This window comes from Emys orbicularis, chromosome 1, assembly GCF_028017835.1.
Source record: "Emys orbicularis isolate rEmyOrb1 chromosome 1, rEmyOrb1.hap1, whole genome shotgun sequence".
Lineage (NCBI taxonomy): Eukaryota > Metazoa > Chordata > Testudines > Emydidae > Emys > Emys orbicularis.
In genome coordinates this window covers 109,614,433-109,630,359 of record NC_088683.1, presented here as the reverse complement: position 1 = coordinate 109,630,359, position 15,927 = coordinate 109,614,433, and the positions used below count along the sequence as shown (strand labels likewise).

The 15,927-nt window shown below is 42.8% G+C and overlaps 1 protein-coding gene across 2 annotated transcripts in view; it reads right to left on the bottom strand.

Annotated features, from left to right (window-relative positions):
- DGKI (diacylglycerol kinase iota) overlaps positions 1-15,927 on the bottom strand; it is a 309,310-nt gene that overhangs the window by 191,405 nt on the left and 101,978 nt on the right. For both annotated transcript variants that reach the window (XM_065403383.1, XM_065403389.1), the window contains exon 2: positions 563-671. In XM_065403383.1, the coding sequence (XP_065259455.1) occupies positions 563-671 (109 nt within the window). The remainder of the gene's footprint in view (positions 1-562; positions 672-15,927) is intronic.

Sequence of the window (15,927 nt, the reverse complement as noted above, 5' to 3'; positions counted from 1 at the left end):
CTTCTCTGCACTCTATTATACATTCATAGATTTTAAGGTTAGATGGGACCATTGCAGTCATCTAGTCTGACCTCCCGTATTACACAGGCTATAAAAAAAAAATTCAGCTAGTGATACCTGCTTCAAGCCACACAACAGTAGCTGAAGCAGAGCAAATCACTTAGAAAGACATCCAGTCTTTATTTAAAGATTGTCTTGACCTAAATCACAAAACAACTTCAAAAGGAAATAAAAACTCTCTAATACACCTATACTTGTCACCTTAGGGCTTGATCCTGCAAGATGCTGAGCACTCAAGCATGTAATTTTGCTGTACTGGTGCTAAACTTTAAACATATCCAGTCCCATTGACTCTGCTGGGACTTTTCATGTGCTTAAGTGCTTTGCTGGATAGATGTCAGAGTTCTCTGCACCTTACAGGATCAAGGTCATCGTGATCAGAGCTAACATCCGACCCTGTTACATGCACCTTTACCTATCCATGTAAAAAATGAAGGTTAGAGGGAACATGGGCAGGAGATGTTATTTAGATAAATTGCCATGATTAAAAATAAACACCTACACTCCATTCTAGTGTTGTTCTTGGCTCCTTCCCTGGCCCATTGGAGATTGCGATGTTGAGGGAGTGCACAGGAGCCAGATGCTGGAGGCCTGATCTGGAGATTGCTTTCCTGCAAGATGAGAAGAAAAAACAAACACAAAACAACAGCACTCTTTTTTTTGTCTAGAAAATCAGCAGAGGCAGCACAGCTGTAAATTTCAGTTTGGTGGAAACAGTGCTAGGAGGTTATATTATGCTGTAAAGAGCCAGGGGAGCAGGTAAGTGGGCGAAGGAAAGTCAGAAAGGGAGTGAGAAGAATGCAAAAGCAGCTTAGTAGAGAAATAAAGCAAGTTTGATAACTGAAAAGTACTGTTTAAGACAGATCAGTTACCCTTCTATACCCAAGCATAAAGGGCAAAATCCATTGGGCCAAATTTAGCCCTGCACTCATTGAAATGGAGTTCCTATTCTTTACATCAGGGCTGTTGGGCTCATTGTATATGCAATGCAAATGAAGATTTGAGTTGCTTTTATTGAAAGGGTGAAGGAAGGCCTTCAAAAAGGAAGAAAACACCCTGTTTGCCTTACTCAGATAGCTTGCCATCTGAAAAAGAAACTCCCACTTAAACAACAGAAAACCTAACACAGAAAACTGAGGTAACCCTTGGGAGTAGGAAAGGTTCACATGTTGTCCCTTTTTTGGTGAGCTCCGCCAGGGATATACTCCAGTTTCTTTCCCCGTTCACTTCACTCCCATCTCTTTGGGGCCCATGTGACTGAAATTCTCTTAGGAGGGATAGCATTCCCTGCAAAGGCCACAAATGTTATTCAAAGCATCAGCCAAAGGCACTCCCAGACCCCGGGCTGAGTGCTCTTCCGCCATACACTCCCCAGCCCCTGCCAGCGCAGCAAGTAAGGTCAGCCCTGAACTTTGATCCCTCAAGTGGAAGCACATGCTATCATAATACCAGGCTGCTCCAGGACTTAGGCTTCTTAAAGCTATAGGGCTGCAAACATCAAGACAGCATGGCCTGATTGGTGACAACCAAAAAAATCTTACAAGTTCTTTCTTCAGCGGTCAGTGCTGTGGGGGTGGTAGTGTGTTGAGGGGAATTCCTTTCTTTTCGCAAGCCTAACACATACCTTTCTCCCTCCCTCCCTGGAAATGAAATGACAATCTGTTTTTGCAAAGCGCTTTTCTGCAATAACACTCCCATCATACTATAGCTATTTATAGGCTCGCCTAAGCATACAAATATCCCAAGGCAACTTACAATAAAGGTCAACAGAGCCAACGATGGCAATCCAGCTCAGCCATACGCTAAATGAATCTCTTTACTGCCCTGTAAACATAGAGTGCACTGTATGTCGATAGAAGAGGAGCTCAGAGCCCGCAGCGCATGTCCTGGAAATCAGGTAGGGTGAGAGGAAAATTATAAATCTTCCCCTCCTCCCACATCCTCAGACTGGTACCCTATTCAGTTGGTAGTATTTCGTTTAATGAACACACAGTACATTTATAGCTTCCAGTCCCCATCCCTCATGCCACTGCATATCACCAATATATTGGCATACAAGGAAATTTTAAAAATGTTTTACCTAGACTAAATCCCCTTTAAATATGGGCGGGATCCTGAGGGAAGAAGCTCTCAACAGCTGGCAGAAGCATTATGAGAGAATGATTTAGTAGCTAGCTAGGCACCTGTGCAGTACACATTACCATGGTATGGTCAGTAGACCATAATCTGGTCTTTATGAGGACCAAAGGAAGTCTGGAGACTGAGGACCTTTAAAGAGGTAATTTCACACTACAGCAAACTTTACAATGTAAAATACAATTTATGAATATTTATACATAAAGTAGTTTCCGGTATGTGGCCAGTCTCTCTCGATATTCCTTTTGGTACCATTTTGGTTATTAGTGCTTGGCAGAGAACCATTGCCCAGTATCTTCTGCTTGATCTTGCCACAAACCCAGTCCTGTATTTATGGCATCACAATCTCTTGGTGGAAATGAATTTCTGCATTGTATCAATAAGGGTAATAACAATCACAATTTAGTGGCTGCTTGAACTTGAAGTCACAATGATTGGAGTAAGTTTCTACATTATACAAAAAAGGTGTGGAGAGGAGGATCTGAATCACAAGTAAAAGTATTTACAATTAATTAGTTCATGAAAATGGCCAACTTTGCAAGCAATATTATTCACAGAATATTATTTGCTGAACTATAGAGTTATTGAATAATAAATACAAATTATTTGTATCTGCTGAATTTAAACATGTCTAAATTTGCAACATATATTACTGGTCACATTATTTGACCAGCTCTAGAGATAAGGCCTCCAGTGGCCATGAATTCAACAGAGACATAAAAAGTAAATATGCCTAATTAATGGCTACAGACTTTCCAATGTCAGGCTTTGGATACAATTTAAAGCCAGGATTACATTTGTGCTAACCTTTTGCAACGAAGCCTGAAATTCAGGCCCATGCTCCCTGAAAGGTTAGCTGAGGTTGGTGAGACTTTGGGGTGAAACTTGGCTGAGTTTTATGCCTCCCTCCCCATGCCTACCAATGATGGATTTATGAGTTTGGCTGGAAAACATGCAAAACACAGTCACTATGATGATGTTTTTCATCTTTGTTGGAACACAAAACCTTAAAATAATCCCATGTGTTCCAAACCCATATAAACCATAACAGCCCATCAATCCCAACTCAAGCTAAAAATACTATGTGTAGTACACACTCTTGTCAGAACACTGCTTTGGGAGGTAAGAGATATGGAGTGCCAGAACACACTGAGCTGAGTTGGAGGAGGTCTATATTGCAAAGACATACCAAAGAGAGAAAAACAAAGGCCACATCAGAGAGAAAATAATTTCATGTTCTGATTTAAATGAAAAAGAGGTTATATGGCAGCCATCCTGGAAAGAAAGAATCTGGAAGAAAATGCAAAGTGGATAAAGTAATGGATTCTATAACCAGGTGAATGGACTCAGATTGTTCTAAGTAGTTCATTAGAGCAACTGTGACTTTTCAGGCAGAAAGGTCACATGAATTACTTTCCGTTACTTTTTGCAGCTAAGTGTCCTGAGCATGTGTAGCAGCAAAAGGCTCACCATGCAGCCTTCACCCATGAAGCAAAAGTAATCACATTATGAGAAAGTAATAGGAAAATATATCTGCGTTTAGCTATAAATTTCCTTTCTTCAAAGTAATAAGGTCCATAGATCCATACAATGGGTATGTCAGCTGGCTTACAGCTTGGTGGCAGAACCAGACCGGCCAGTCACTGGCAGAAGAGGCATGCTCCACCTCCATAAAGTTCTGATCTGTGGACCTTAACTCAATGAAAAATTAGCAATATTTTGTTGATTACATTTTAGATCTAGTAATTTGTATTATAGTGCATCAATGCACTTATAACAAAACCTATGGCATCAGGGCCAGTGTAACCACTAGGCAAACTAGGCGGCCGCCTAGGGCGCCAAGATTTGGGGGCGCCAAAAAGCGGTGCCCCAAAATTTTTTTACACTACAGTGGAGTCACATCTTATGCAGGGGTTAGGTTCTAAGTCAGCGTGTAAGAGGAAAATCACATATAGTGAAAATTACCAAAGTACAGTACACACAGTATACACTAGAACAGGGGTCCTCAACAGCGGCACGCGTGCCAAAGGTGGGACGCGAGCCGATTTTTTTTTAATGGCAGGCTGCGGGTCCCGGCCGCTGCTGAGCCCGCTGCTGGTCTGGGGTTCCATCCTCCAGTTCCTGCCAGCCGGGGTCCCAGCCGCTGGCCCGCTCAGCCCACTGCCGGCCCCACTCAGCCTGCTGCCAGCTGAGTGAACGGAACCCCAGACCGACAGCGGGCTCAGCAGCGGCCGGGACCCACAGCCCGCCATTAAAAAAAAAAAGTCGGCTCACGTGCCACATTTGGCACGCATGCCGTAGGTTGAGGACCTCTGTTCTAGTGTATGCAGTGTATTCTGTGTGTACTATACTTTAAGGTAATTTTCACTATACGCGATTTTCCTCTTACACGCTGACCTTAGAACCTAACCCCCACATAAGATGTGACTCCACTGTATTCATTTTTGAAAGTTTATAATAAGCGATGCTCCGCGGGGAGGGAAGGGGAGGGGCGCAAGGTGGAAGTTTCGCCTAGGGCGCAAAATATCCTTGCACCAGCCCTGTATGGCATATACCATGTAGAAAGTAGTCTGATACTAATTCCACAGTTCATACCATTAAGGAAATACTGGAGCAGTCCAGCTAACCAATCTTAGAAACTCAAAGAATTCTGACATTCAGGTTTAATAACTGCATATTTTAAACAGCATTATGTTTTCTTCTTCATTTCACTGAGTAGTCAGGCGAGACTCAAAGGATACATATTTGATTAGGGGGAATTTGAATTTATATCCCAGGTCTTGGCTTTACTGAACTTCTTCCCTCCACCCTGGGCAAATAAAAATCCTCAAACAAACTGTTTAGAGTGCAGTGATATACCTAAATCCCCAAGAACCTCAAAAAGGCAATTAATCGATGTTATTCTTCTCATGAAAGTATTCCCTTGGTGTTAAAAATACCTATCTGGAAAAGAAAGGATACTTTAGTACTGCACATATTTAACAGACCATCATTATTTTGTTTTGTCACTTGTGTTTAGTGTGCAATCTAGCTGCAAACATGTACAAGTTTTTATTACAGGTAAAATATATCCTTTTGGAAGTAGGGGCACCTTCTGAGTTTAATGCTCAGAAACTGGGGGGGAAATGCAGCGCTAACACAATAATCCTCAAAACACATAAGGCCACACATCGTCATCACCACCCTGCAAGTCCAGGGTGGATCCTGTTTCTGTGGACGTGTATGGTGTATACCCACACAAGTTGGTGCTCATGAAAATCATGGACAATTAGCTCTGGCTAACCTCTAGCATGGTTTAAGCTTTCAGCACTCAGCTCTGCCAACATGATATGCAGCACCCTCACTCTCTTCTGATCTAACCTTGGGACTCCACAAGTGTATTACTCTCATTCTCAGTATCCCTATTACAACCCTGTCTCTCTCCTGAGTGTCTGAGGAGACACTGCTAATCCAGCTGTTCATGTCCACTAAAGATTAACCAGGAGACAGACAAATTTCCACTTATCTAAGTTAGGATTTGAAGTAGGAAATCCAAAGGGGAAAGGTTACTACAGTACTTGAGTAACTGCATTCTACAAACAGCCTCCAAAATCTCTGTTCTATTGTTTGGCGGGTACTGATCCTATGAAAAGCCAGATACCACTATCTCTGTGAATGAATCAATTTTGTAAAAGCAATACCCAGGTATACCTTGACTGGAAATGTGAGGCAATGTGATAGGAATGCTAAAGACATATGCACAGTTTGACCAAACATCCAGTTTCCACAGCCCTTATCACAAAATACTCAATATTGCACTCATGAACTGGGAAGGATAGAAAATGCAAAGAGCGTCTAACACACTATGTTTTGTTACGACAGGCAACAACTCTCTGTATAAAATGCAGAAGCCACTTTCCTTCTTGCTGCACATGAATTGATGCCTTTGAAAGGATCTGTGTCTATCTCAAGGGAGGGGTTTTGGAGTCATTACTCTCCATGATCAAGAAAATAAGCTTCAGACCACTTTTACCAGCACTTACATACCAGGATGAGAAGTGTTTTAGAAAGAACAAACAGAATAGGTGGTTGCCTGTTGCTGGGTTGTCAGAAGGATGCCTATTTCCTCCTCGTCATTGGATTATGATCATGCCTGACATCTGATTCTGGTTGGACAATGAAAGGGTCAGACAAGTCCTTTGCTGATGATGTCCCCACAGTCCTACAATAATACTCAGAGCTTCAGCTGGCTCCATAACAGCATGGATCAATTCTATAGTTTCAGATCTAGTCACAGATATCTCAAGCATGTTCTTGACTTCGTCTTCATGTTGTTTTGTATTCAAGAGATCCAGGAGTCTGGGTCTCTTCCAGTCATTCTGAAGCAGTTGATTAAAATCCCAGAACAGGCATTTCTAAAGTTTCAAATTTTCTAGTCTTTACCCCTTAGAGAGTGAATTATGGATAGAACCCTGCAAATATCCGCTTTATATCTGCAGACGCAGATATCCGCAAACATGGTCTGCAGATCACGGATCGGATGAGGATACAATTTTGTATCTGCACAGGGTGCTAATTATGGATTCAACTGGATCCAGAGCTGTGCTGAACTTCTTGGTCCCTCAGGCTCTCTCATTTATCAAGAGATCATCTTCCTAGATAGTGAAGGTGCCTGCCTTCTTTTATCTAACAACCCTGGTGCTGGAGCACTGAAACTGGTTTTCCAGAAAATTTCTCTTGGCACCTCCATCATGCTTCTCCATCTCAGTCTGGAAACTGAAAACAGTTATTGTTGGGAGGGAAAGTTTCCTGAAAAGCCATTTTAAAAAAGCCCATGTTGGCAAGAGAATATCTAAGGCCTGGTCTACACTAACCCCCAAATTCGAACTAAGGTACGCAACTTCAGCTACGTGAATAACGTAGCTGAAGTCAACATACCTTAGTTCGAACTTACCGCGGTTCAGACGCGGTCCACACGCGGCAGGCAGGCTCCCCGTCGACTCCGCGGTACTCCTCTCGCCGAGCTGGAGTACCGCAGTCGACGGCGAGCGCTTCCGGGATCGATTTATCGCGTCCAGACCAGACGCGATAAATCTAACCCGGAACTTCGATTGCCAGCCGTCAAACTACCGTGGTAGTGTAGACCTGGCCTAAGAGTCAGACATTTAATCAAAAACTTAAACAATAAGGAATGGTTGAGAGAAACCAAATCTCAGGAATTCAGAATCTCACTAGAATTCTGATCTCTGTTGGCTAGAAAGGAGGATTGTAAGTATCACTGAATAATATTTCACCAAAACCTCCCTCCCCTCCTCCCCCCCCCCCAGTTTTTTGTTTCATTTTGTTACATTTTGAGGGTATTTTTACCTTTATTTTTTTTTTAAGCAAATCTACCTAATTTCAAAACAAAATGTCATTTTGAAATAGAAAGTCAAAACATTTCATTTTAAAAATGTCAAAATGAACCAGTTAGACTTCTCCTATTTGGACATAACTATTAGCCAAATTCAACACGGATTTGTGAAAAATTTAATTAAACCAAAAATACATTTTTCAGCAAACTATTTGGAAAAAAAAATTACCCAGCTCTATGTCTGGAACTCTTCCCACATCAGGTGCAGATGGAAAATAGATTGAAGCAAATTGTGGATGAAGATGAGTGTCATATAATTACACTATTTATCTTTTCTCTCATATGCTGAACAGCAGATATTAATTAAAATCTGGCAGGGAAAATGGTTTTCTTTTCTTGCAAAAGAGATTCATGTTCTCCTGATGTTGCTCAGACTACTAGAGGAAAACAGGGAAGGTTTGGTTTTTCAAGAGAAATTTCTGGCATTCATTTGGAGATATCTGTGCTCTATTCTTTCCAGGTACTTCTTGGTGGTATAATATAGTCTTCCTCTGAATTTTAGGACCCAAAAAAAAAAAAAATAGAGAGACAAAATCTTCAGCAACCTGGGACAAAGAAAAAAATGACAAGAGATTTTTTTTCTGACACTATCATTGTAGATATTTTTCAGCCTGTGTTAAACATCAGCCTTCTGATATTACTAGGAGGCCAGATCCTCAGCTGGCACAAATCATTGACACAAGCTGAAATTTGTTTGTGGCTTAAAAGCTATATGGCCTCATGCAAACTTTAACAATGAAGAACTTCTGGTTTTCTTCTATCCTGCTAATACAAAGCATGTGTTGTAGTTTTATATTGGATCCAACATAACCTATAAATGTGGAATTCATAGAGTTCAAGGCGAGAAGGGACCATTGTGATCATCTAGTCTGCCCTCCTGTATAACACAGGCCAGAGAACTTCCCCCAAAAGATTTCCTTTGGAGTCTTTTCACGTTTCCCTAATGGTACTGTGTGCTTCTCTTTATGTTTTCCTTCTTCCTTTAAAAAAACAAAACAAAACAGGGAAGAGATTCCTCTTTTCCAGTTTATTCATTTATACATTTTCAGTTAACCAAAGATCAAGTGCCAATAGTGATTAAGAACAAGTAAAACAGATGCTCTTCCTCTTTTCTGAGCATGCAAATAAAAACATGGGAAAAGGTAACATATATTCAACTTCTCTGTGCAAATCAGAAATACCTGAAGATACGTTTTTTTTAAAAAGCAAGAAAAGTCAAAAAAAGTCTTGATTGCTATGCTGGTACAAGCTTAGGTCTAAAAACCAATTGTTATAATGTAACTGTACAAGAATCAAGCTCTATTTCCTAGTTGCCCAATATGCTTCAGGATATCAAATTCAAGGGATGACTCAGAACTACAGCAATCTTGATATCATTCCAAAACAACAAAGATTTCAAAGGGATCTTAACAAGACACAACCCAAAACAAGAAAAATAATATACTGAAATGCATTCTCTTTCTTTCTCTCCCCAAAGCTATTAAGGTCATTGGATTTCTGAGTTTAATTGTTAAGACAGAGAAGAGTGTTCATGTAAGTAAGCAAACCTGAGAGGAGAAAAGTATGTTCAGATCGTGTCATTCCCGAGCAGTGTGCATAGCAAAGCGTACATTTACTTTTCATTACAATGACACTTGGAAAAAACTGACAAAAATAAGGTATCGTTCAACAACCACAAGAAAAATCTCTGTTTCTTTCATAAGAACAGACGCACAGAGATTCAGATTTACCAAAGGTTGCCTCCTCCTTTCAGAACTATATGAAATACAGATATAGAACACATAGGTACTCATGACTGTGTCTTTTTTCCTCACTGTCCATCTATCAACTGCTACTGTAATTAGGCTGCAAACTCTTACTTAGCTAGTAAGCTTCTTGAGTACAGTACCTAGAGCAATGGGGCCCTAAATCTTGACTGGGGCCTTTATTACACATCAATAATAAATAATAATAACAGTCAATGTTCGAGGCTATCTACATGTTTGACCCCACTCTAGTCTCTCTAAGAGCATCCCCTCAGATGACAGGCCCTGCACCTTCATCTCTCTCAGGGTGGAATCCCATGAGTCTCCCACCCTCAGACTGGGTCCCAGGAGTACAGTAGCATGTGTACCAACTGTGATTCCTCAAGCAGGCCCAAGCCTTGCTAGTCTTCCCTTCAGGAGTTGTCACCAGGGTGTGACTACAATGACATAAACCAGCCTTTCCAAAATAAAATATGGTTTAATCTCAATAGAAGGAACAAAGCAAAACAAGAGCAAAAACGGGTTTAACCCAACGAACTGTCTAATCGAATATCTATTTTACCTAAAGCTTAGAACAGCTGATCTAGACTCCCCTATTGCTGGGACTGCCATCCTACAGTCCCTCTTTCTCTCCTGGTCCAGCTAGACCATTCTGGCCTCTGGTCTGTGCCAGGGAACTGGCCACTCCGTTGGGTACTAGTCTGGGGCTGGTACCCCATTCATTTCTCTTTGACTTCATGCAGCAACATCAATTCACTACAGTGGTGCAAGTAAGCCGGTACGGTCAGGTACACCGTACCATTAAGACATTTATTGCCGGTACGCCATACCAGAAAGACACATTGTCGAGAATGAATTTTAGAGCTTTGCACGGATACAAATTTATGCCTGCGGATGGGGATATCCGCGGATACAAATCAGTATGCGCTGAACCGCAGGGCTCTCCCGGGAACCGCAGCAGCAAAAGGAGCAGAACGTGGGACCGCCACTCCCAGGAGCCAGCACCCCATGCCAGCAGCGCCTCCGGCGCAGCTGTACTGCCCCCGGCCCCACCCCCAGCCCTTCCATGCAGCTGTGTCTTCTGTCTGGAGTCTGTACAGCACCAACAAAGGACAGGGCTGGGGGCAGTACATCCATGCCGGAGGAGCTGCCGGTGCAGGGCACTGGTTCCTGGGAGCAGAAGCTCCACGTTCTGCTCCTTTCGCTGCTGCAGTTCCCGGGAGAGCCCTGCAGTTCAGCGGATACCGATTTCTATCCGCGGATATCCGCATCCACCGGTACAAATTTGTATCTGCACAGGGCTCTAGTCACGGAACATTTTTTGTGAGGGGGGGGATCAGGGGTCGGTACCGTACCGGTAAGAGTTACAATCTACTTACACCACTGATTCACTAGTTTTGATTTTTTAAATTCTTTAAAGTCCATCTTCCTCCCTTTGCACATTTCTATTAGCTCATCTCTCTTGAACTGCCCTGAACTCATTTGTCCAGCCTGTCCTTCCCGAACAACCTAAAAGATCCACTCTCTGTTTTCAGTCTAAAAGCAGTGGTTTAGTTCCTTGCAACAGCCCCCTTTTAAGCAGCTTTGCTCAATGCTATGCTGTGCTCACATGTTGCCACCAATTTGTTACAGTCTTGGCTGAGTTCCCCTAGTGGATGGTCACCAGACTGTGCTAACTGGATCCAACCTTTGCAACCCACCTGCTTCCAAGCCAGCAGGATCTGGGCAGAATTCAGATACTGTCTCAATCTCTGAGCCTCTTGGACATACTCCCAGGTGCGGACTCCCTGCCTGAAACCCTTCTTTGGGACATGGGACTCCACACTCTCACTGCCCTAAGCTCCAAACCAATGCTGAGATTTCCCAAGCCTCTCCAGTCACTCCTGAATCCTCCCACAGAGGCCTACTTAGCTGTGGTCCTTCTGGTTTATGGTTTAACCCCTTGGGGACCCCATGGTGGTTAAAGCAAAGTACATGGCCTTAGCAAAGGAACTTCTTAAACACACACCGACTTTTCTCTTAGACAGCAACAGAGTGTTACAGTTCTAGGCAAAAACAACAAACACCTGTATGCAATCCCTTCTCAGAGTCCTCGCCTCTCCTGAGAGCCCTTGGGTTTGGTCAGAGTCCTTGGAGAAGAGCAGGGACTCTCTTCCCCCTGCTCCCCCAGCAGTGTCTTCTATTTCTGGGTGTGGACTGTCTCCCTTGCTTAGAAAGTCTATCATATTTAAAGCCAATCATTGACACTTTTTATGTTTCTCTTCTTCCACTGGGGATGCTCCGTGCATCAGCCCCCTGTTGGCAGTTGGGCAGAGGGCTATTAAAAGCCAATGGCTCTGCCAGTAACAATCCCATTGTTCTAGCAGGGTAGAACTATTCAAGTGTTGATGGCCCCTGGATGGCCCTGTTTCAGCTTCCCAGACATAGTCTGTTCCTGCTACCAAATGGAGGTTTTAACCCACACAGAAAGTGACAATCGTAAATGATATTAATAAAACAACAAGGGATTCATAAATTGACAGACATGTTCCCTCACCTATCACAACAATATACCTGTGTTTGACGTAAATTGAAGAAGTGGAGTAGAGGAGGGGAGAAAGAGGATGAACTACAGCAAGTGCAAAACCAGTAAACAAATCTGAAAGCAAGTGAAAGCTCCTCCAGTGAGGTTTTAGTAGTCTTCTGCTCTGTTAGGTCCTGATCCAAAGCCCATCAAGCTCAATGGAAAGACTCTCATTTACTTTAAAGGGCTTTAGATCAGGCAACAGAGACTTACGGGCAAATCCTAAACCTCTTACACAAGTAAATCCATTTGATGTCCATGGAAGTATTGTCTGAGTGAGGACTGAAGGATTTTGGCATCAAAGAATAATTCAGAGTGGACCTTCACTGCCCTCCGAGTTCAGAACTAAGCAAAATAATTGTGCCCAAAAGTGACTTTCCTGCTTGAATATGCAGAAAGTTGAAAAGTTAAGAAACTGCGTAAATTTAATCTCTTAACTTTGTATCAAATTATTTGCACTCAGTTATGAGTGACTGGATCTCTAGAGTTCCTTCTTTTCTCCTTTTTTGGTCTGTTGAACTTGAAAAATTATGCCCATGCAACTGCTAACTCCAAAAAAATGTCTGTTAACTCCAGGAGAAATAGGGGAGGACACAGGTGAGTGTGAGTTAGCACCAAAAATTGCATGTTTGCAAAATGTAAATTCATGTTCTTTTTTGCTCCTGAATAAGAATGAGCGCTTAGCTTGTGTTCTACATTCACTTCTGATGGTCAACGTTACATTTATTACATTTCTGATTAGTCATCCAAAAATCAGAGTGCTCCCCTACCCTACCCTACCATATTGCCCGTAGGAAGTACTTTTCATGTCCAATTAAAAAAATACATGATGTCATGTAATGTTACATGCCTCATTGGAATTATATTGAGAGTCTGTTGCCTTAGGCTAGAAGCTGCCACTAATATGGTGCAGCACTGAAGGTCTAAGGTGCTATCAATCAGAAGACCGTCTACTTTACTCCCTTATAGCCCTGAGAGATAGTTGTCATGGAGATGGGGATAGGTCTGTTTTGAGACTTTGATTAAGAGAGCTTTCAGGACAACAACACTAAAACAAGAAAAGTGCCAACATTACATTGGCTAGAACAGCAATCAGCATGGCAGAGGAGAAAGCCTGGGTCTTCAGTGCTCATTAGCAGCTCTGCCGGAGCCAATTAACCAGATATTGTCAACTTTTTTTCAAATTGACAAATTCCATTTTCTGATAGGGTTCCCTGTCTGGGTTTGTTTGTTTTGTTTAAATTAAATTCTTTTAAATTGTTTTCCTGCTCCCCTGGTGACTGATTATGCAGGGCAAACTGTGAAACAGATGATAAACAGAGAACTGTCAAAAGCACAAAGCAAACAAAGAGCGGAAAGCAATTGTCTAATCTCTTTTTGGTTACAGTATTCCTAGGTGTTACTTGTAAATATAGTAGATTGAAAATTTTCAGACAAAAATGTGATTTTCAGTGTGATTGTGTCCCTGCAGAGCCAGAAAAACCCTCAGCTGAGGTTAACTGGCATAGCTCCACTGACTTCAGGGGTGCTGAACCAGTGTATACCAGCTGTGGATCTGGTCCTTAATCTTTACAGAGCATGATTGTGTGAGAACCTTAGAGCCACTATTAGCAGATGTGTCCAACAACTTGGAAATGTTTAAATCAGGGAAAGAGAGTATGAGAGTACACAAGGATCTTCTCATGGCAAGCACCCAGATCCCATTTCATTGTATTACTATTAATTTTGATCATTTAGAGAGAAATATAAATTTGAGATTAAAGGAGTCACCTAACAGGATAATCACAAGATTGGAGCAAACTAATAATATATATTTATTAATTATTACAATTCAATATTATTGCCAGTTTGGTTTCTTTTCATTGAAACTTAGTGATCATTAACAGATGTTGATTGACAGCACTGGAGACAGAAGTCCTCCATCCATAAAACTGGCCCAGCTCAGGTAGCAGCTGCGTGAGCTTCGTACACATTTCCTCACCAATGGGCCTCAACCTTGACCTAGAAGCAATATTTCTAGTAGTCAGAGAGTAGTTCAGTCTCCAAGTCCCTTCCGTCTTTGGTTTCAGCTTCCTCTAAGACTTCCTATAAGGCTGCCAAATGCATTCTTCCCTCTTCCCCCGCCCTCCAATTTAAATAATTGTCCACTAGGCATAGGTATGTCCACTGCCTCATTTTACACAGGCTACTGAACAATCCCTAGATAGGAATGTTTTCAACTGTTGCTGTCTCTGGCTGGATTCACACAAGTGTCTGAGAGAAGGTAGGTTCCACAGTCCATCACAAATGCCTTCAGCTGTCAGTCTTTCAAGCTGTACTTCCTGTTAACACCCCAGCACTTGGGGATCCACAGCTGGTTATAGAACAGTGTACTACAATGCCTTAGGTGGCTAGATATAACAGAGTTACCATCAACAAGAAGTATTTGATCAGCACTGTCACCATCCGACAACCTGGATATCTCCCAGTTGTCTTGAAGAAGGCAGTCAGGTTCCGCTCCACTTATTGGAAGGAGCAACACAGGCGCTCTTGCTGCCTGAGGCTTAGCAATAGTGGCCTGACCAAGCCTGCAAAGAAGGGACCTGTGAGACTCTTAGAAGGCCAAAAACGTAATTGTTATGCTCAGTTCTTTACTTTACCCTGTGGGAAAGAGGGGACTGGTAGGAAGTTTTCCAGGAAAGCAGCTGCACAGTACCGCCAGGTGCAGGGCTTAGCTGCCTACCATTGGGCCCTGGATCGGAGCCCAGTGGAGAGGATGGGCCCAGGCTCCCCTGCTATTCCCTAAAATGGGACAAGTACTAAAGCCTATCCCTTGGCAGGAACCTATTCGACAGAAGACACTGACGCTACAAGGGTCCAGACCATGAGGCCTGACTCAAGAGGGAAGCCCTAACTCCCTCATTTGAGCCTGATTACCTTCCTATTATTGGACTCCTTATATGTACCCTGAAAGGGGTGGACTTGAAAATGGGACCTGGCTGAGTTACCTGAGTAACTAAAAGATCAGACCACCCCGGGTGGAGCAGTTGTGGAAAAAAAACAAAAAAACAAGGGGACACCTTAAAGACTAACAGATTTATTTGGGCATAAGCTTTCGTGTGTAAAAAAACCCACTTTTTCAGATGCATGGTGTGAAAATTACAGATACAGGCATAAATATACTGGCACATGAAGAGAAGGGAGTTACCTTACAGGTGGAGAACCAGTGTTGACAAGGCCAGTTCAGTCAGGGTGGATGTGGTCCATTCCCAATAACTGAAGAGGAGGTGTCAATACCAAGAGAGGGAAAATTGCTTTTGTAGTGAGCCAGCCACTCCCAGTCCCTATTCAAGCCCAAAGTAATGGTGTTAAATTTGCAAATGAATTGTAGCTCTGCAGTTTCTCTTTGAAGTCTGTTTTGGAAGTGAAAAAAGGGAATGCGTGGAACACAACCTGCCATACCCCCACTTGACCACTAGGCGGCACCAGCAGTGAGTGTTGTTGTCCTTCACAATGCCCTCTCAGGCCTGGTCTACACTACGAGTTTAGGTCGACTTTAGCAGCGTTAAATCGAATTAAGCCTGGACACGTTCACACGACGAAGCCCTTTCTTTCGACTTAAAGGGCCCTTTAAACCGATTTCTTTACTCCACCTCCGACGAGGGGATTAGCGATAAAATCGGCCTTAGCGGGTCGGAATTGGGGTAGTGTGGACGGAATTCGACGTTATTGGCCTCCGGGAGCTATCCCACAGTGCTTCATTGTGACCGCTCTGGACAGCACTCTCAACTCAGATGCACTGACCAGGTAGACAGGAAAAGGCCCGTGAACGTTTGAATTTCATTTCCTGTTTGCTCAGCGTGGAGAGCACAGGTGACCACGCAGAACTCATCAGCACAGGTAACCGTGATGGAGTCCCAGGATCGCAAAAGAGCTCCAGCATGGACAGAACGGGAGGTACGGGATCTGCTCGCCATATGGGGAGATGAATCAGTGCTAGCTGAACTCCGAAGCAGTAAACGAAATGGCAAAATATTAGAAAAGGTCTCCAA